The 20,235-nt window shown below is 43.3% G+C and overlaps 1 protein-coding gene across 1 annotated transcript in view; it reads right to left on the bottom strand.

Moving 5' to 3' along the window:
• Positions 1-3,773: 3,773 nt before the first annotated feature.
• Positions 3,774-20,235, bottom strand: part of LOC100564355 (calcium/calmodulin-dependent protein kinase type IV) — a 60,999-nt gene continuing 44,537 nt past the window's right edge. The window contains exons 9-11 of the mRNA XM_062958919.1: positions 15,368-15,494; positions 13,442-13,594; positions 3,774-9,059 (exon numbers count right to left, since the gene is read on the bottom strand). Of these exons, the coding sequence (XP_062814989.1) occupies positions 8,823-9,059; positions 13,442-13,594; positions 15,368-15,494 (517 nt within the window). The 3' untranslated portion in view covers positions 3,774-8,822. The remainder of the gene's footprint in view (positions 9,060-13,441; positions 13,595-15,367; positions 15,495-20,235) is intronic.

Consider the following 20,235-nt stretch of genomic DNA (forward strand, 5'->3'; position numbering starts at 1 on the left):
TTTTACTTCAATCAAAGCAGGTTCTTCAATTGGTTTACATATTCTGCCAGGGCATGTTCTTCTTCTTTGTCAGATAATTGTAACTTGGGGACTGCCTGTATATAGATGTCCAAGCCACATAAAGGGAATTCTAGCCATTGACAGTGGTCTTTCCCGGCCCACAATGGACTATCTTCATGTGAGGCCGGTGCACTTCATTTGTCACCCCAAATGGCACCGTGTACCTCTAAGCACGTTGTATTTAAGGTCTGGTTACTTGTAGCCCTGAGCTAGCAATGCACTTACTTCCCACCCCACGTGGGCACTCGCGTGTGCATGCATGCGTGAGAAGCATTCATGCATGTAGGCTGGGAGCGACACCGGCTCAGCTGGAATGGCTTACCCCCTTTTGACTCTGTACCTTCATATCCTGGCGTTTGGGCAAGATGACGGGGGGTGAAGATGATAATATTTCAGAACAAGAAAAAATATCATTATTATTTTGAGCCGCTGGAGAAGTCACGGCTACAGGATACGCGAAATGAGGGCATCATCCCTCAATAAGAATACTGGCCCCCAAGAGATTTTCCTTCAGACCCAATTTTCTAGCTTTACAGTAGATTTATATTTCATTTGAGCCTTTAGAAACTAAGCAGCTATATTTTGAACTCTGTACCATCTGTTTTGGTGGTTGTATCTTATAATATATAATACTCATACTATATTAATATTACTGTATATACTCGAGTATAAGCCTAGTTTTTCAGCCTTTTTTTAAGACTAAAAAAGCCCCCCTCAGCTTATACTCGGGTGAGGGTCCTGGTTGGCTTATATTTGGATCAGCTTATACTTGAGACTATATGGTACATTTATTATTTTTCTCTATTATTATTAGTATTATTATATTTATTATTTTTCTCTGTTATTTTTGCTACTATTACATTTATTTTACTCTATTTTTATTAATAATAATACATTTATTATTTCACTCTGATATTATTATTATTATATTTATTATTTTACTCTATTTATTACTACATGAAGTATTTTCCAGTATTTATTATTATTATTATTATTATTATTATTATTATTACGTTTATTATTTTACTCTATTATTATGAAAAGGATACGTAAGCACATTTACATTGAAGAAGATGTGAATAATGATTTAATCAGAGTTGGACAATCTTATCATAAATTAGAGCTTTATGTAAATATTCAAAAACATTTAACCTACTGATGCCTCAATTAATGTAATTTTATTGGTATCTGTTTTTATTTCTGAAATTTACCACCCTCGGCTTATACTGGAGTCAGTGTTTTCCCCGGTTTTTTGTGGTAAAATTAGGTGTCTTGGCTTATATTCGGGTTGGCTTATACTTGAGTATATACGGTATATCTTGTACAGTATATACTTATAATATTGATAATAATATTATAAAGTAATACAATATAATAATAATACACTATTATAATTGTATATTTATATGACATGTAATATTACTAATATTGCAATATAGTCATATAGTACAATATAATAATACAGTAGAGTCTCGCTCATCCAACATAAACGGGACGGGAGAACGTTGGATAAGCGAAAATGTTGGATAATGAGGGATTAAGGAAAAGCCTATTAAATACTTCGCCCTTTAACAACACAATCGTTCAATGCTAAGGCTTCCCCGTCTGCGCAGGGTTCCATACTTTGCCCTTTAACAACACAACCGTCCAATGCTAAGGTTTCCCTGTCTGTGCAGGGTTCCATACTTCGCACTTTAACAACACAACCGTTCAATGCTAAGACTTCCCCGTCTGCGCAGGGTTCCATACTTCGCCCTTTAACAACACAACCGTTCAATGCTAAGGCTTCCCCGTCTGCGCAGGGTTCCATACTTCGCCCTTTAACAACACAACCGTTCAATGCTAAGGCTTCCCCGTCTGCGCAGGGTTCCATACTTCGCCCTTTAACAACACAACCGTTCAATGCTAAGGCTTCCCCGTCTGCGCAGGGTTCCATACTTCGCCCTTTAACAACACAACCGTTCAATGCTAAGGCTTCCCCGTCTGCGCAGGGTTCCATACTTCGCCCTTTAACAACACAACCGTTCAATGCTAAGGCTTCCCCGTCTGCGCAGGGTTCCATACTTCGCCCTTTAACAACACAACCGTTCAATGCTAAGGCTTCCCCGTCTGCGCAGGGTTCCATACTTCGCCCTTTAACAACACAACCGTTCAATGCTAAGGCTTCTCCGTCTGCGCAGGGTTCCATACTTCGCCCTTTAACAACACAACCGTTCAATGCTAAGGCTTCTCCGTCTGCGCAGGGTTCCATACTTCGCCCTTTAACAACACATCCGTTCAATGCTAAGGCTTCCCCGTCTGCGCAGGGTTCCATACTTCGCCCTTTAACAACACAACCGTTCAATGCTAAGGCTTCTCCGTCTGCGCAGGGTTCCATACTTCGCCCTTTAACAACACAACCGTTCAATGCTAAGGCTTCTCCGTCTGCGCAGGGTTCCATACTTCGCCCTTTAACAACACAACCGTTCAATGCTAAGGCTTCTCCGTCTGTGCAGGGTTCCATACTTCGCCCTTTAACAACACAACCGTTCAATGCTAAGGCTTCTCCGTCTGCGCAGGGTTCCATACTTCGCCCTTTAACAACACAACCGTTCAATGCTAAGGCTTCCCCGTCTGCGCAGGGTTCCATACTTCGCCCTTTAACAACACATCCGTTCAATGCTAAGGCTTCCCCGTCTGCGCAGGGTTCCATACTTCGCCCTTTAACAACCCAACCGTTCAATGCTAAGGCTTCCCCGTCTGCGCAGGGTTCCATACTTCGCCCTTTAACAACACAACCGTTCAATGCTAAGGCTTCTCCGTCTGCGCAGGGTTCCATACTTCGCCCTTTAACAACACAACCGTTCAATGCTAAGGCTTCTCCGTCTGCGCAGGGTTCCATACTTCGCCCTTTAACAACACATCCGTTCAATGCTAAGGCTTCCCCGTCTGCGCAGGGTTCCATACTTTGCACTTTAACAACCCAACCGTTCAATGCTAAGGCTTCCCCGTCTGCGCAGGGTTCCATACTTCGCCCTTTAACAACACAACCGTTCAATGCTAAGGCTTCTCCGTCTGCGCAGGGTTCCATACTTCGCCCTTTAACAACACAACCGTTCAATGCTAAGGATTCCCCGTCTGCGCAGGGTTCCATACTTTGCACTTTAACAACCCAACCGTTCAATGCTAAGGCTTCCCCGTCTGCGCAGGGTTCCATACTTCGCACTTCAACAACACAACCATCCAATGCTAAGGCTTCCCCGTCTGCGCAGGGTTCCATACTTGGCACTTTAACAACACAACCGTTCAATGCTAAGGCTTCCCCGTCTGCGCAGGGTTCCATACTTCGCCCTTTAACAACACAACCGTTCAATGCTAAGGCTTCCCCGTCTGCGCAGGGTTCCATACTTGGCACTTTAACAACACAACCGTCCAATGCTAAGGCTTCCCCGTCTGTGCAGGGTTCCATACTTCGCACTTCAACAACACAACCGTTCAATGCTAAGGCTTCCCCGTCTGCGCAGGGTTCCATACTTCGCCCTTTAACAACACAACCGTTCAATGCTAAGGCTTCCCCGTCTGCGCAAAACTCAACAAAAAAGCTCCTGTTTTGTAGCAGATTTGTCCTTATACGTTTTTTTCAGGAGGCGGCAATGATTTACAGTATCATTTCAGAAACTGGCTCTGTATAAAGAAAAAAAAATGAAGGGAAAAACAAGACCCGACACCAACAATGCATATGCAACCATTCCAAATATTTTATTAACAGATGTCTTGTTTTCATGTGTTACTATAACAGTAGAAGGGGCACAATAATGTCGAATAACTAAATTGTTTTTTTAAACTCCGATCGGAATCACATGGCAAGGGACTCGTGCCCGTTTCTTTCTGAAAATTTGTCTTACCGACACCTCCCGTGGGCTAATGCACAACTACATTAAGAATAAAGAGGTTAAAGAAGGAACATCTACCACTACTTTATGTACAGATTGGTCTGATTTCTGTCTTTCTCGCCAATGTGTCGCCCTTCCCTATATTTCCGACATTCCGCCAAACAGCACCATGTTTGCCGAACAGGAAAGGATATCGACGACCTGAAGGTCTGTACAAATGTTGTTACAAAAAAGCCCAACAAAAACAGGTATCAAAGTTTGCAGAGATAGAAAAAAGCATTTTCAAAAACCCCTCCAAAGAACCCAAGTATTACTCATATCTGGGTTTAATCGGGACTCTCCCTGCCAAATCAGGACAGTTGGGGATTAGGAGCTCCGTGATCCCGGACTAAATCCTTAGGGAGGGCAACGATTGGCTTCAACATCTGTCCAAAAGCAAGCTCGAAAACACAAAAGATGTGAATTCTGGAGGAGAAGCGGAGGGAGCAAGCAGGCCTATAGCGAGAGGGCGGTTTTAGGGGTTCAACCCCCCCCCCCGAAGGTTTCCAGGTTATAAAAAAAACCTGGTTTACTCATGAATTTTAACTGGTTAACCAAATCCCCATGCTAAGTCTATGAGACACAAAACATTAAGAGTCCCTCCAGGCACTATTTCAAGCAGATATTTAGAGGTTTGTAGCGGGGAGAGGTGTGTGCTAGGGGTTCAACCCCCCCCCCCCCCAAAAATTTTCAAAACCCCTCCCGAAATTTTTTTCTGGCTACGGCCCTGAGCAAGCGTATGGGAGCTGTAGTAAAACTACAAATAAAAGTAAAACAATTAATGCTTTAGGTGGCTTTACACAAATGCACAGACTTTGGGGAGCAAATGAGATGAACTTGAAATCTACATGAAGTAAAATAACTTTGATTTGATGGGATGATTTCTCTCGATTGGAATATAAGAATTGCGGGATATGTGTTGTCGAAGGCTTTCATGGCCAGGATCACAGGGTTGTATGGCCATGTTCCAGAAGCATTCTCTCCTGACGTTTCGCCCACATTTATGGCATGCATCCTCAAGAGGTTGTGAGGTATGGAGAAACTAAGCAAGGAAGGTTTATATATCTGGGTGGAAGAAAGAACTCTTGTCTGCTGGAGGCCAGTGTGAATGTTGTAATTAATCACCGTGATTAGCATTAAATGGCCTTCCCAACCTCACATCCTGGCCTGGGGGAATCCTTTGTTCAGAGTTGTTGGATCTGGACCAAACTTGGCACACAGAACTCCCATGACTCACTCAACCTACTGGAGGGGTTTTAATGGGATTGACCTTCCTTTCTGGGAGTTGTAGTTCACCCACAACCAAAGAAACTGTGACCTCCACCAATGATGGATCTGGACCAAACTTGCCCAACATAACAAACTTTAAGTACTGATAGAAATTCACGGGGTTCACCTGTCATAATGTGAGTTGTAGTTCACCCACAACCTTATGCATTTTGTACAATTAAAAAAATGACTTTTTCAAATAACCCAAGCTAGTATGTATATACAGAAATATTAAGACTGTCATTCTATACACATTTCCTAGGAATAAGGTGAGCATAAATAAACATGTCTCCGCTTGCTTATGAGGCTACTATCCAAGATATAGCTTCTTGGAAGTAACCAAACACAAGTGGAAGCCTATGTTTGAGTAAGCCTACAATGCAAAAAACACTTATATATTTCTACTCCTAAAACTAAGCAACAAATCTAAAGAGTTATGAATCCACTTTCACCCTCCAATCATGTTGGTCGCTTTCATCTCATGATGATAAATACACACAAATGTCTATACTAGACAATGTCAAAGAGATAAACAAACACTATAAAGGTTCAAAACATAAAAAGAGATGTGACATGTAAAGGCCACAGAAATAGTCAGGCCTCTCTGAGTATAGAGCTATCTTCCTTCTATGTAAAAAGGATAAGCGAATACTATAAAGTTTCAAAACATAAGTTGCACTATGTAATTCAGAGCACCATATACATACAATATTACCTGAGAGTAAACAACAATAATGAAAATATGGTCTAAGCATTAAATAAATTTGGAATAATGAAAATAATAAGTACAGTCAACTGTTATAATCCACAGTAGTACCTTCCAGACTGTAATAGTCTCCACTATTTAAACATCAATTGAATTTGGCAACCAAAATAATTTAAACACATCCAACCTTTGCAAAATAAGATTGGTTAATATATTTTTTTGACTTCACAGGTATTGAAAAGCTTGTTCCAAAAACCTTGACCAAAGAATCAAAAGAACTTTTGGTCAAGGTTTTTGGAACAAGCTTTTCAATACCTGTGAAGTCTTAAAATATATATTAACCAATATTATTTTGCAAAGGTTGAATGTGTTTATATTATTTTGGTTTCCAAATTCAATTGATGTTTAAATAGTGGAGACTATTACAGTCTGGAAGGTACTACTGTGGATTATAACAGTTGACTGTACTTATTATTTTCATTATTGTTGTTTACTCTCAGGTAATATTGTATGTATATGGTGCTCTGAATTACATAGTGCAACTTATGTTTTGAAACTCTATAGTATTCGCTTATCCTTTTTACATAGAAGGAAGATAGCTCTATACTCAGAGAGGCCTGACTATTTCTGTGGCCTTTGCAAGTTGCTCTAATATATACATCTCTTTTTATGTTTTGAACCTTTATAGTGTTTGTTTATCTCTTCGACGCTTTCATCTCATGCAGGTTTGACAGAGTTTCTCTTTCTTTTGGAAAAAAAAATCTGCGTGTCTTAAAAAATTGCATTGGTTAATGTGGAAGAACATCATTCTGTTCACAAGCCCTTTAATAATGTGGCCTCAATAGGATGTTACCAGGAATACTCTGGATACACTTATAATGTAATAAGATATAAATATCTTAACCTTGTGTAGATTTTTTTTCATTGATCACAATGAAAGCCTGTGTGGCCATGGGAATTGCAGCCCGCAACAATGAGGGGTCTAAGAAAAGTAATTTTTGCAAATGCTAGTTGGGATTTGTTGTGTAATAAAATTAAACCCTAATTTTCCTAGTTTTCCAGACAGTTGTTCATAGCAGTGGCAAGGTGGCATATCTCTGGATTTTATACAGAACTTGAAAGAAATTCTCCTTCCAAGAGCGCGAGACAGGGCTGAGCCTCTACACCTCTCCTGAGAGGCCTTTCAGGACTAAAGGGCGGGGCTAGGGGTGGGGGCGGGGCCTCCTTCCAAGAGCGCGAGACAGGGCTGAGCCTCTACACCTCTCCTGAGAGGCCTTTCAGGACTAAAGGGCGGGGCTAGGGGTGGGGGCGGGGCCTCCTTCCAAGAGCGCGAGACAGGGCTGAGCCTCTACACCTCTCCTGAGAGGCCTTTCAGGACTAAAGGGCGGGGCTAGGGGTGGGGGCGGGGCCTCCTTCCAAGAGCCCGAGACAGGGCTGAGCCTCTATACCTCTCCTGAGAGGCCTTTTTGGACTAAAGGATGGAGTTAGGGAAAAGGGTGGGGCCTCCTTCCAAGAGCCTGAGATAGGGCTGAGCCTCTATACCTCTCCTGAGAGGCCTTTTTGGACTAAAGGACAAAGTTAGGGAAGGGGGGGGCTCCTTCCAAGAGCCTGAGATAGCACTGAGCCTCTATACCTCTCCTGAGAGGCCTTTTAGGACTAAATGATGGAGTTAGGGAAGGGGGTGGGGCCTCCTTTCAAGAGCCTGAGATAGGGCTGAGCCTCTATACCTCTCCTGAGAGGCCTTTTAGGACTAAATGATGGAGTTAGGGAAGGGGGTGGGGCCTCCTTTCAAGAGCCTGAGATAGGGCTGAGCCTCTATACCTCTCCTGAGAGGCCTTTTAAGACTAAAGGACGGAGTTAGGGAAGGGGGCGGGGCCTCCTTCCAAGAGCCCGAGACAGGGCTGAGCCTCTATACCTCTCCCGAGAGGCCTTTCAGGACTAAAGGGCGGGGCTAGGGGTGGGGGCGGGGCCTCCTTCCAAGAGCCTGAGATAGGGCTGAGCCTCTATACCTCTCCTGAGAGGCCTTTTAGGACTAAAGGACGGAGTTAGGGAAGGGGGCGGGGCCTCCTTCCAAGAGCCTGAGACAGGGCTGAGCCTCTATATCTCTCCTGAGAGGCCTTTTAGGACTAAAGGGCAGGGCTAGGGACGGGGCCTCTTCCCAAGAGCATGAGACAGGCCTGAGCCTCTATATACCTCCCCTGTGGCGCTTGGGTGTGAAGGGCGGGGTAGAAGTGATGTTATAAAAATGATGTAATAAATATAGAGGTTCAGCCCCATCAGTCACTTGGGAAGAGGCCCCGCCCCCTGTGTCCTGGAAAGCACCGCAGGACAGAGATAGATGCTCAGCCCTAGCTCAGAGCTCGTAACTCCGCCCATCCCAGTCCTGGCCGCCCATTTGTGGCCCCGCCCACCTCCTCTCGCAGGAATAGGGGAGAGGCTCAGCCCCGCCCTCTTGAGCAGGAGCCACGCCCACCCCTCTAAGCCACGCCCCCTTTCCAGGTGGTGCTGAGTCATATTTTTTTCCAGAAAGGGAGCGGCAGGCCAAATAAGTTTGGGAACTTCTGCTTTAAAAATATGTTGCTCGAAAAAAGGTTTAGAGTGGGATGTGAGTTAGGTTTGGAGTTGAGTTAAATGTTTAAAAGAGAGGGGGATACTCGTGGGACGGGGGAAAAATCTTTGGAGGGAAAGCGAGACACAGCTGCGAAATGTCTTCTCAACGTCTGGCGGCGTTCAGGAGCAGTTTCTCTCCTTTGTCGGAACACTTTCTCAACCCGGCAGGTGCCCGTCATCCTTCTCAACGCCGCCTTCATCTTCACGAGGGGAGACTTTCACCCCTTGGACTCACCACTGGCCTGGATCCAAGCGCCCGAGTCTGGTTAACTCTTGCCACTGGCGCCGTTGAGCACGACTTGACCCTCTTGCTTCTCCGCCGCGGATGGAGAAACATCCACGTCTTGTGCGCTGAGCCCGGTGAGTTCCGATTTGTAAACGTTGCTGCTTCCTGCCGCCTGAGGCTCTTCTTTCGGGGCATCTTGTTGGCGGCCGTTTTTAGAGCCCTCGTAGTGGGCATGGTTGCCCAGGCGGCCAGAGGCGACCACAGCTTTCATAGCAGCCTATTAAAAAAAAAAAACAATTGGAGGGAATTTTTTTTACTGTATATACTCGAGTATAAGCCAACCCGCAGAGTCGGACATTTGGGATCTGTCGTCGACTTATTATGACACAGCAAACAACATAGATATGCTGGATTTGGTATCACAAAATCACAAGTCAAACACTTCCCAAGTGTCTAGGACTGTGTGATGTATTTTCGGATGATGCGCGCAGATCCCATCAGGGTGGCCTTTTATTATTATTATTATTATTATTATTATTATTATTATATTATTATTATTATTATTATTGTATTGTTATTATTGTATTGTATTTTATTTCCCCCTAGTAACATGCTATGCTATATATATATATATATATATATATATATATATATATATATATATATACACTAGCTGTGCCCGGCCACGCGTTGCTGTGTCTGAGTCTGGTGGTGTTGGTCAGTCTACATTAGGTTGTATTGATGCTGTGACCTCCACCTTCTTTATACTCACATTAGTCGTAGTATTTGAAGTCTGTTACCTTCTTCAATTTTTGTGTTGATTGATAATTGCTTGAGATCCCTGTTGTCTTTGGTTTGTTGTTAGTTGTAATGTCTGATTCTGCTGAGTGCGGTTTATATTTTTATTGTGGTACAATAGTCCTTTTTTTGTTTTGCCTGTGTAGGTGTTTATTATTATTGTTGTTGTTGTGGTCGTGAAGGTTGGATAAGTTAGATGCTACTGTATTGTTTTTTGGAGGCCCAGTGTAGCACTGACTGGCCTCTCAGCCTCAGTGCCTGGCTGTTTCTTGCCTGTGATGGTGTTGATTCTTATTGTTGTTGTTGTTGTCGTTATTATTGTAATTGTTTTTTTGGAGGCCAAGTGTGAAGGTAGGGATTGGGGAGGTGGATGAGTTGTGTTGTCAAATTTTGTATTTGTTATAGTCACAATGCGTTGTTGTGAGTTTTGTGGGTCCGGATTGTGGTTTTGTGGTGTGGTTGTGTTGTTACAATCGGGAGGGAATGCTTTTGCATTGTGTTGCCAAGGTTCGTATTTCTGGGGCATTTAGTTGTGCTGTTATAGTCATGATGCGTTGTTGTGAGTTTTGTGGGTTCAGTGTGGTTTTGTGGTGTGGTTGTGTTGTTACAACTGGGAGGCAAGGCTTTTGCATTGTTTTGCCAAGTTTTGTATTTCTGGGGTGTTTAGTTGTGTTGTTATAGTCATGATGCGTTGTTGTGAGTTTTGTGGGTCCGGATTGTGGTTTTGTGTTGTGGTTGTGTTCTTATAACTGGGAGGCAAGGCTTTTGCGTTGTTTTGTCAAATTTTGTATTTCTGGGGCGTTTAGTTGTGTTATAGTCACAAAGCGTTGTTGCGAGTTTTGTGGGTCCGGATTGTGGTTTTGTGGTGTAGTTGTGTTGTTACAACCGGGAGAAAAGGCTTTTGTGTTGTGTTGTCAAGTTTTGTATTCCTGGGGCGTTTAGTTGTGTGCCAGGTTTTGTATTTCTGGGGCGTTTAGTTGTGTTGTTATAGTCACGATGCATTGTTGTGAGTTTTGTGGGTCCAGATTGTGGTTTTGTGGTGTGGTTGTATTGTTACAACTGGGAGGCAAGGTTTTTGCGTTGTGTTGTCAAGTTTTATATTTCTGGGGCGTTTAATTGTGTGCCAAGTTTCGTATTTCTAGGGCAATTAGTTGTGTTGTTATAGTCACGATGTGTTGTTGTGAGTTTTATGGGTCCGGATTGTGGTTTTGTGGTGTGGTTGTGTTGTTACAACCTGGAGTGAAGGCTTTTGCGTTGTGTTGCCAAGTTTCGTATTTCTGGGGCATTTAGTTGTGTTGTTATAGTCACAATGCGTTGTTGTGAGTTTTGTGGGTCCTGTGTGGTTTTGTGGTGTGGTTGTGTTGTTACAACTGGGAGGCAAGGCTTTTGCATTGTGTTGCCAAGTTTTGTATTTCTGGGGCGTTTAGTTGTGTTGTTATCGCATGATGCGTTGTTGTGAGTTTTGTGGGTCTGGATTGTGGTTTTGTGGTGTGGTTGTGTTGTTGTAACCTGGAGGCAAGCCTTTTGCATTGTGTTGCCAAATTTTGTATTTCTGGGATGTTTAGTTTTGTTGTTATAGTCACTGCGCAAACAACTTTATCATTTTATATATATAGATATATATATATATACACACACACACTAGCTGTGCCCGGCCACACGTTGCTGTGGCGAAGTCTGGTGTTCTGGGAAATAAAGTCTTGAGGAATTGGTGGTAGTTAAGGTCAAGGGTAAAGGTTTTCCCCAGACATTAAGTCCAGTCGTGTCTGACTCTGGAGGTTGGTGCTCATCTCCATTTCTAAGCCGAAGAGCCGGCGTTCTCCGTAGACACCTCCAAGATCATGTGGCCGGCATGACTGCATGGAACGCCGTTACCTTCCCGCCGGAGCGGTACCTATTGATCTACTCACATTGGCATGTTTCGAACTGCTAGGTTGGCAGGAGCTGGAGCTAACAGCGGGTGCTCACTCCGCTCCCGGGATTTGAACCTGGGACCTTTTGGTCTCAAGTTCAGCAGCTCAGCGCTTTAACACACTGTGCCAGTTCAAATCAGATAATCCAGTTAAAATCAGATAATCTATATTTTATAGGCAGTGTGGAAGAGGCCTAAGTGAGGCCTAACTCTGCCTGTCCCCTGGGCTGAGTGGGTTGCTTTTATTTATTTCGTGTCAAAAGCATTGCATAACAAATACATTTAAAAATGATGAAAAAATAGAGGAAATTACAAACAACTAAATAGTTTTAGACCAGAAACGGGCAACTGTGGGTTGCTAGGAGCCAAGTGGGCAGAGCTTAGCCTTCTAACTGGCGCTCACTCCGCTCCCAGGATTTGAACCTGGGACCTTTTGGTCTGCAAGTTCAGCAGCTCAGCGCTTTAACACACTGAGCCACCAGAGGCTCTGATATACAGGCACATGGATCTATATGTATATAGGATTTGCAGAGACCTGCAAACATATGAGAGGAAAATTCATATATAAAATTAATGTATATAGATCAGTGGTCCCCAAACTTATTTGGCCTGCCGCCTCCTTTCCAGAAAAAAATATGACTCAGCACCCCCTGGAAAGGGGTGGGCGTGGCTTAGAGGGGTGGGTGTGGCTCCTGCTCAAGAGGGCGGGGCTGAGCCTCTCCCCTAGTCCAAGATGCAGGGCTGGGAGGGGGAGGTGGGCGGGGCCACAAATGGGCGACCAGGACTGAGATGGGCGGAGTTATGAGCTCTGAGGTAGGGCTGAGCTTCTATCCCTGTCCTGTGGTACCTGCCAGGGGGCGGGGCTAGAGGAGGGGGCGGGGCCTCTTCCCAAATGCCTGATGGGGCTGAACCTCTATACCCAGTCCCCGTGTTCTAAAAAGTGCCTCAGGAGAGGTATAGAGGCTCAGCCCTGTCTCGGGCTCTTGGAAGGAGGCTCCACCCCCTTCCCTAGCTCCGCCCTCTGCGTCCCAACAAGAGCCTCGGGAGTGGTGTAGATTCTCAACCCTGTCTCGGGCTCTTGGGAAGAAGCCATGCCCACTCCCCTAGCCCCGCCCTTTAGTCCTAAAAGGCCTCTCAGGAGAGGTATAGATTCTCAGCCCTGTCTCGGGCTCTTGGAAGGAGGCCCCGCCCCCTTCCTTAACCCCGCCCTTTAGTCCTAAAAGGCCTCTCAGGAGAGGTATAGATTCTCAGCCCTGTCTCGGGCTCTTGGAAGGAGGCCCCGCCCCCTTCCTTAACCCCGCCCTTTAGTCCTAAAAGGCCTCTCAGGAGAGGTATAGAGGCTCAGCCCTGTCTCGGGCTCTTGGAAGGAGGCCCCGCCCCCACCCGTAGCCCCACCCTCTAGTCCTAAAAGGCCTCTCAGGAGAGGTATAGAGGCTCAGCCCTGTCTCAGGCTCTTGGAAGGAGGCCCTGCCTCATTCCCTAGCTCCGCCCTCTGTGTCCCAACAAGCGCCTCAGAAGAGAGATAGATGCTCAGCCCTGTCTTGGGCTCTTGGGAAGAAGCCGTGCCCACTCCTCTAGCTCCACCCCCTGTGTGTCTTAATAGGTGCCTCAGGGGCTCAGCCCTGTCTCCGGCATTTGGGAAGAAGCCCCGCCCCTCCCTTGGCCCCGCCCCCGTGTCCTAATAGATGCCATCACCGCCCCCCTGGATCGCTCCAGCACCCACCGGAGGGCGGTAGCGCCTACTTTGGGAATCACTGCCCTAAATGGTTCTGGCCCAGGTTACCTGTCCAAACGTATGAACCACCTTGAAGGTTAAGATCTTCTGGGGAGGCCCTGCTCTCAGTCCCACCTCCTTTGCAGGTGCAATTGGTCAGGACGAGAGACAGGGCCTTCTCAGTGGTCAGGCACCCTTCCCTTCCCGCTCCCCAACCTGCCCCACTTCCATCTACCTTCAGCTTCCTCCTGGCATTAAACTCCTGCAGTTTCTTCTGGGTGCTGTCCATGTGGGCAAACTTGGCCGCTTTGCCTGTCACCCAGGGGTGTCCGAGCGCCTGCTGCACCGTGAGTCTCTTCTGGGGATCCAAGACAATCAGCTTCTGCACCTACAAGGAGAAGGAGAACAATGTCATGAGGTTGAAATGTTTTAATTTTTTAAAAAAGTTTTTTTAAACTTTAAAAATTATACAAACGTTCAGAACATTTTCCATCAGTAACACATGTTTACATTCTTCTTCATTTTTCTCCCTCCCCTCCACAGTTTACAAATTTTCTATATTTATTACAATTGTTCGATCATGAAGATAATCTTGTTTAATTCCTTATATTTGTCTTTCCCCTTTATTCTGTAAACTAGCTGTGCCCGGCCACGTATTGCTGTGGCGAAGTCTGGTGTTCTGGGAAATAAAGTATTGAGGAATTGGTGGTAGTTAAGGTAAAGGGTAAAGGTTTTCCCCTGACATTAAGTCCATTATAAATGGGTTATATAGCTGCGTGGAAGAGCCTTGAGTCTACGTTGCCATATAATCCAGTTGAAATCAGATAGTCTGTATTTTATAGGCAGTGTGGAAGAGGTCTGAGGCCTAACTCTACCTGTCCCCTGGGCTGAGTGGTTTGCTAGGAGAAAAAGAAGAAAATTTTATAGGCAGTGTGGAAGAGGCCTAAGTGAGGCCTAACTCTGCCTCTCCCCTGGGCTGAGTGGGTTGCTAGGAGACCAAGTGGGCAGAGCTTAGCCTTCTAACTGGCAGCAATTGGAATAAAAACAATTATTCCTCTCCTTCTAATTAGGACTTTATTTTTCTTTTCTTTTTGTTGTAAGAACGTAGAGGCATGGATGAGGGGTTGTGCTGCCAAGTTTAGTGTTTCTGGGATGTGTAGTTTTGTTTTGTCCTAGGCCGAAATTTCATTACCCTTTTATATATTAAGTCTTTCCATTTTACCTCCCATGCCTTTCTGATTCGGCCTTTTCTATAGTAACTTTTCCTTTCGCTAATGTAGTCTTGGAGGAGGTAGTCTGCTAAATATTTATACCATGTTTTAATGTCCCATTTCCTTTGGTCCTTCCAGCCTAAAGCGATTGTGGTTTTAATTGCATCTAACATATAATTTACTAGCTGTGCCCAGCTATGTGTTGCTGTGGTGTTGTCTGGTGGTGTTGGTGAGAAATTGTTGAGGTAGTTGTATGGTTGTGTTGTATGGTTGTCTTTATGTTTAGTATGCATTTGGTTGTTTGTGTACTGTGAAAGTGGTGACGATAGAGGGGGTCTATGTATGGAGCTTAGCCTTCTAACTGGCAGCAATTGGATAAAAACAATTATTGTTCTTCCTCTAATTAGGACTTTATTTTTCTTTTCTTTTTGTTGTATCAACCTAGAGGCATGGATGATGGATTGTGTTGTCAAATTTTGAGGTTGGGGGGGCCTGTAGTTTTGTTGTTTTGTCCGCTGCCCTGATGCCATCACTCTTTTATATATATAGATTAATCGTTCCCATATTTTTTAGTTCCCCCTTCACCTTCAATTTTCTGGAGGAAAAATTGTCTCTTGTTCCAATCTATTTTTATTCCTAATAGCTCCTCCATTTCTTTCTTAATTGTTTTGTGGAACTTTTGTATTTTTTGGCAATCCCACCACATGTGGGTGTATGTTGCGGTTTTCCCGCAGTTGTGCCAACATTGTTTTGGGGAGGTTCTGGTTATATGGGCTAGGAAATTGGATAAATTCAATTAATAAAATAAAACCTTTAAAGAGAAAGGAAATGCAACGTAAAATCCACACAAAATGGTATAGAACGCCTGTGAAATGTTTTAATTTAAGGTGCTCAGCCTCTTACGGGTGAGCAGAAATGGGCTGAAGGCAAAGGATCTGGGAGACACTCACCAGATCCTTGGCGTTGAGAGACACCTCGTCCCACCACGGAGAGACAAACTCGTAGTCGCAATTCAGGATCCTGCTGTACATGTATTGGTCTCCCCTTGGGTCAAAGAACGGTTCAAAGCCACATAGCCTGGGGAGGGAAACGAGAATAAAAGTGAGTATAACACTCATTAATGTTATATATTAGTGCCGTGAACACTCCCATGAATATGAAATATATGAGACACCTTCCCACTATTGGAAAAGATTTTAATTGATTTTATTCAGTCCGGGAATTTTAGAGGTATTTTAGTTTAATTGAATTTTTATCTATATCTATATATATAAAAGAGTGATGGCATCAGGGCAGCGGACAAAACAACAAAACTACAGGCCCCCCAACCTCGAACTTTGACAACACAACCCATCATTCACGGCTCTAGGTTGATACAACAAAAAGAAAAGAAAAATAAAGTCCTAATTACAGGGAGAGGAATAATTGTTTTTATCCAATTGCTGCCAGTTACAAGGCTAAGTTCCACCCACTTGGTCTCCTAGCAACCCACTCAGCCCAGGGGACAGGCATAGTTAGGCCTCACTTAGGCCTCTTCCACAGATTATCTAATTTTCACTGGATTATATGGGAGTGTAGACTCAAGGCCCTTCCACACAGCTATATAACCCATTTATAATCTTATATTATCTGCTTTGAACAAAATCTGGCTACCAGTATTGAAAAAAATGAATAAAATCTGGCTACCAGTATTGAAAAAAACTTTAAAATCAAAACAGTAGATGGGAACCAAGGACAGCTAATGACTCTGAACAAAGGAGAGACAAAAACCTTTCCAATGCTAATTAGGATGATTAACTGAAACATTAATGCTGGCTTCCCAGTGACAAAGGACTTTTGCCACACCCTGGACTCTCCACAGATATATATTTTTTCCTTTCCTTAGTTTATCCATACCTCACAACCTCTGAGGATGCCTGCCATAGATGTGGGTGAAACGTCAGGAGAGAATACTTCTGGAACATGGCCACACAGCCCGAAAGACATACAACAACCCATAGAATAACGGCATTGAAAGGGGCCACATGGACCATCTAGTATATATATAAAAGAGTGATGGCATCACGGCGACCCACAAAACAACAAAACTACAGGCCCTCCAACCTCGAAATTTGACAACACAACCCGTCATCCACGCCTCTAGGTTGATACAACAAAAAGAAAAGAAAAATAAAGTCCTAATTAGAGAGAGAGGAATAATTGCTTTTATCCAATTGCTGCCAGTTAGAAGGCTAAGCTCCTCCAACTTGGTCTCCTAGCAACCGAATAATAATAATCAATAAAAAACACTAAAAAATTGGGACTTCCGGGTGTGCGCGAATGGCGGAGAGTCAGGCACTTTAGGAGGTGCCGGTTCTGGCTGCAAAGATCGGGTAGAGCATGAGCTCCCTCCCCCTCACGGATAGAGTTGAGGGGGACAGCGAAACTGAGGGTGCCAGCCGATGGTCCTGAGAGGGTCTTCTCCTCAAGAGGAGCCCCCAAAAGGATCCGGTAGATGGTCCATCAGTACGGCGGATCGCAGCGGAACGCAAGGGGAAACCCGCCACATCTCCAGCCGCGCGCGCGCCCACCAAGACGAGAAAGGAAAGGTAAAGAAACAGACAAATATATATAAATAAGAAAAGATTGTCGGAATTGGAGGGTAAGAAGGTCCCCTGGAAAGGAAGGGGGAAGGAAAGAGTGTGAAGGGTGAGGAGACGGAAAAAAAAAAAAATTGAACGGACAAAATAGGAGAGAGTAACCCGGAAGAGAGGAAAGGGAGCGCGAGCCTGACACAGAGGAACGACAAGGAAGGAAAGGAAAATAAAGGAAATAAAGGTAAAATCTCAATTGTAAAGGGAAGGAGCTAAGCTGGGAGTGCTTAAACATAACTAATACGTGGGACATTACTTAATACTTTATATCCGGGACCTATATTATTTGGATCACTGCACTAGTTAGGAAATCTAGATCATGGCATAACAACCCAGTGAGCCAAGAAGCCGCCGCCTCAAAAGAAGGGGAAGAGGTGGACGGAAGAAAAACACACAAAGGCAGAGTGAAGCCGTGGGAGGAACACAGAGGTTTGTTGAAGGGACCTGTAAGGCTAAAAGTAAAGAATAAACAAACCAGAGAAGGGGAAGATCTGACCTTGAGAGGAGCCTTGAGAAAGGAGGCTGTTTTGACTCCAGGAAAATAAGCAAACAGAGAACGGAGGGGGAAATAATCCTCCCGCTACCACAAGGGGATCTCGCGAGAACGGGGGACAGAGAAGGGAAAACGCTGACACAGGGAAAGTGAGATCGTGCCAAAAGTACCCCGCGAGAACAGAGAGAGAGCCAACAGGTGAAAAGCAAGATCAATCAATAAATAAGGAAGGAAAGCTGGTGAGAATAATTGGATTGACAAAGGAACGGAAGAAGGAGGCCAAAGAAGCAAAAGAAGGAGTTAGACAAAAGGAGCCAGACGAAGAAGCAGTAGAGGTAAAAATTTGATTTACTAGGGAAGGGAAAGAAAATAAATAAATAAATAATAAATAAATAAACGAAGAAAGAGGCAATTAGGATATTGATATAAGGGCAAGGTAAGGGAATACCACGAGGGAGTAACAAATAAATAAACGAATAAATAAATTACAGGAGAGAGACAAAGAACTAAAGAAGAAGGAGCAGAGATAAAAGAAGGGAAAGAAGGAGAGAAGAAGAAATAAGAATAAAATGGCACACTACAAACCAAAGGGAGAAAAAGAAACAAAGGACTTGAAGACCCAACCTAGGAGATCATCCATACCGGAAGACATGAATCTCAGGGATATGATGAGAGACATGATGAAGGAGGTTTATAGAATGCAAGAGAAGCAGGATATACTTCAAAAGATGGTGCAAGAACAAATGTCAGATATGAGAAAGGAATGGAAGGAAGATCTAGGAGAAATGAAAAAAGAGATGAACCAAATCCAGGAAGATTTGAGAGAATTAAGGTCAGAGAAGAAGGAGTTAAGGAAAATTCAAGAAACCACGCAGAAGGAAATAAAAGAAATACATGAAAGAAATAGAAAAATGGAAAGGAAACAGGAAGAACTGGAAGCAAAAGAAATGGAGTTCCAGCTAAGGTTACGAAACATAGTGGAAGAACCAAGAGAAGATATAAGACTGACGGTGGTGGAGATACTCTCCAATCTCCTGGGATGTACAGAGAGAGAAATGGAAGAGCAGATGGATAGGACATACAGAGTAAATACAATATATGCAAAGAAAAACAAAACACCAAGAGATGTGATTGTACATCTGACAAGGAAAGTAATAAGAGACGAAATATTGAAAATAAACAACAGAAAACAAATCTACTTTAAAGAAAAAAAGGTAGCCATCTTAAAAGAACAACCAAGTTCGGTGATAAACAGAAGAAGAAAATATACCCCACTCACTGACGAATTAAAAAAGAGGAAAATAAAGTTTAAATGGGAAAGAGAAGAGGGGTTAATGGCGACATTTAGAGAACGGAAATACTGGATAACCACAGAAGAAGGTGCTAAAGAGTTCTTAAGAAAAATTAAATCAGAAAAGGGGAAGGATAGAGAAGAGGAGGAACATGAAAACAATGAAAGAGAGAAGAAAAAGAAGAGATTGCGAGAGTTCTCTCCGGATAAGGAAGAGATGGATCTGGGAAACTATAGATTAAATCTAAGAGGAAATACAGAAATAGCGAACCTGGACAGAGTAAAGGAAACACAGGAGGAAAGTATGGAAAGAGTGGAAGAAGAGGAAGAAAAAGAGGAGAAAGAAGAAGAAAATCAAAAAGAAGAAGGACAATGCTAAGTGAATTAAAAGTATATATTAATAATGTTAATGGCCTGAACTCACAATATAAGAGAAATAAAATCTTTGACACACTAAGCAAAAGAAACTGTCAAATTATTGCATTACAAGAGACACATATAGCACACAGACATGTAGCACATTTAGAAAATAAAAGGTTAGGTAATGCATTTTATGCCTCGGCAGCAGAGAAGAAAAGGGGCGTGGTGACGTATGTAAACAAAGAAATACCAGCAAATTTGGCCTTCAAAGACGGGGAAGGAAGATTCGTGGGCGTAAACATTACGATACAGAATGTGAAAACATTGATATGCAATATCTATGCGCCAAATGACTCAAAAAAGATATTTATAGACAAGCTACAAGAAAATATAAATAATCAGGAATTTGATCAACTAATGATTGTAGGAGACTACAATGGAGTAATAGACGGAAAAATGGACAGAAGTAAAGAAATGGGGAAGAAGAAAGACAAAACAAGCAATTCGGGTAATCTACCAAAACAAATGATAAATATGTTAAAAGATTTTAATCTGGTAGATGCTTGGAGAGAGAAAAATGAAAAGACGAGGGATTATACCTTCTATTCGTCCAGGCACAAAACCTGGTCCAGAATTGATATGGTTTGGACTTCAAAATCTCTAGTAACAAAAATAAATAAGATAAGGATTTTACCAAGATTGGATTCGGACCATTGCCCGATTGAACTAAAAATCTATAACTCAAAAAAAACAGTAAGGTGGAAACTGGATGACAATTTATTAAAAAAAGAAGAAGACATTGAAAAGAACAGAAAATTACTAACGGAGTATTTTAGACAAAACGATACATCAGAAGTACATCTGTACACAGTTTGGGAGGCCAGTAAGGCGGTAATGAGGGGGTACTTTATCCAACAAAAAGCACTAAAGAAAAAAAAGAGAAGGCAGGATTTCGAAAAAATAATGGAAAAAATCAGTAAAGAAGAGGAGTTACTTAAGAAGGAGCCAAAGAATGAAAACGCTCAAAAGAATTTGCAATTA

Source organism: Anolis carolinensis, unplaced genomic scaffold, assembly GCF_035594765.1.
Source record: "Anolis carolinensis isolate JA03-04 unplaced genomic scaffold, rAnoCar3.1.pri scaffold_7, whole genome shotgun sequence".
In the NCBI taxonomy this organism is placed as follows: domain Eukaryota; kingdom Metazoa; phylum Chordata; class Lepidosauria; order Squamata; family Dactyloidae; genus Anolis; species Anolis carolinensis.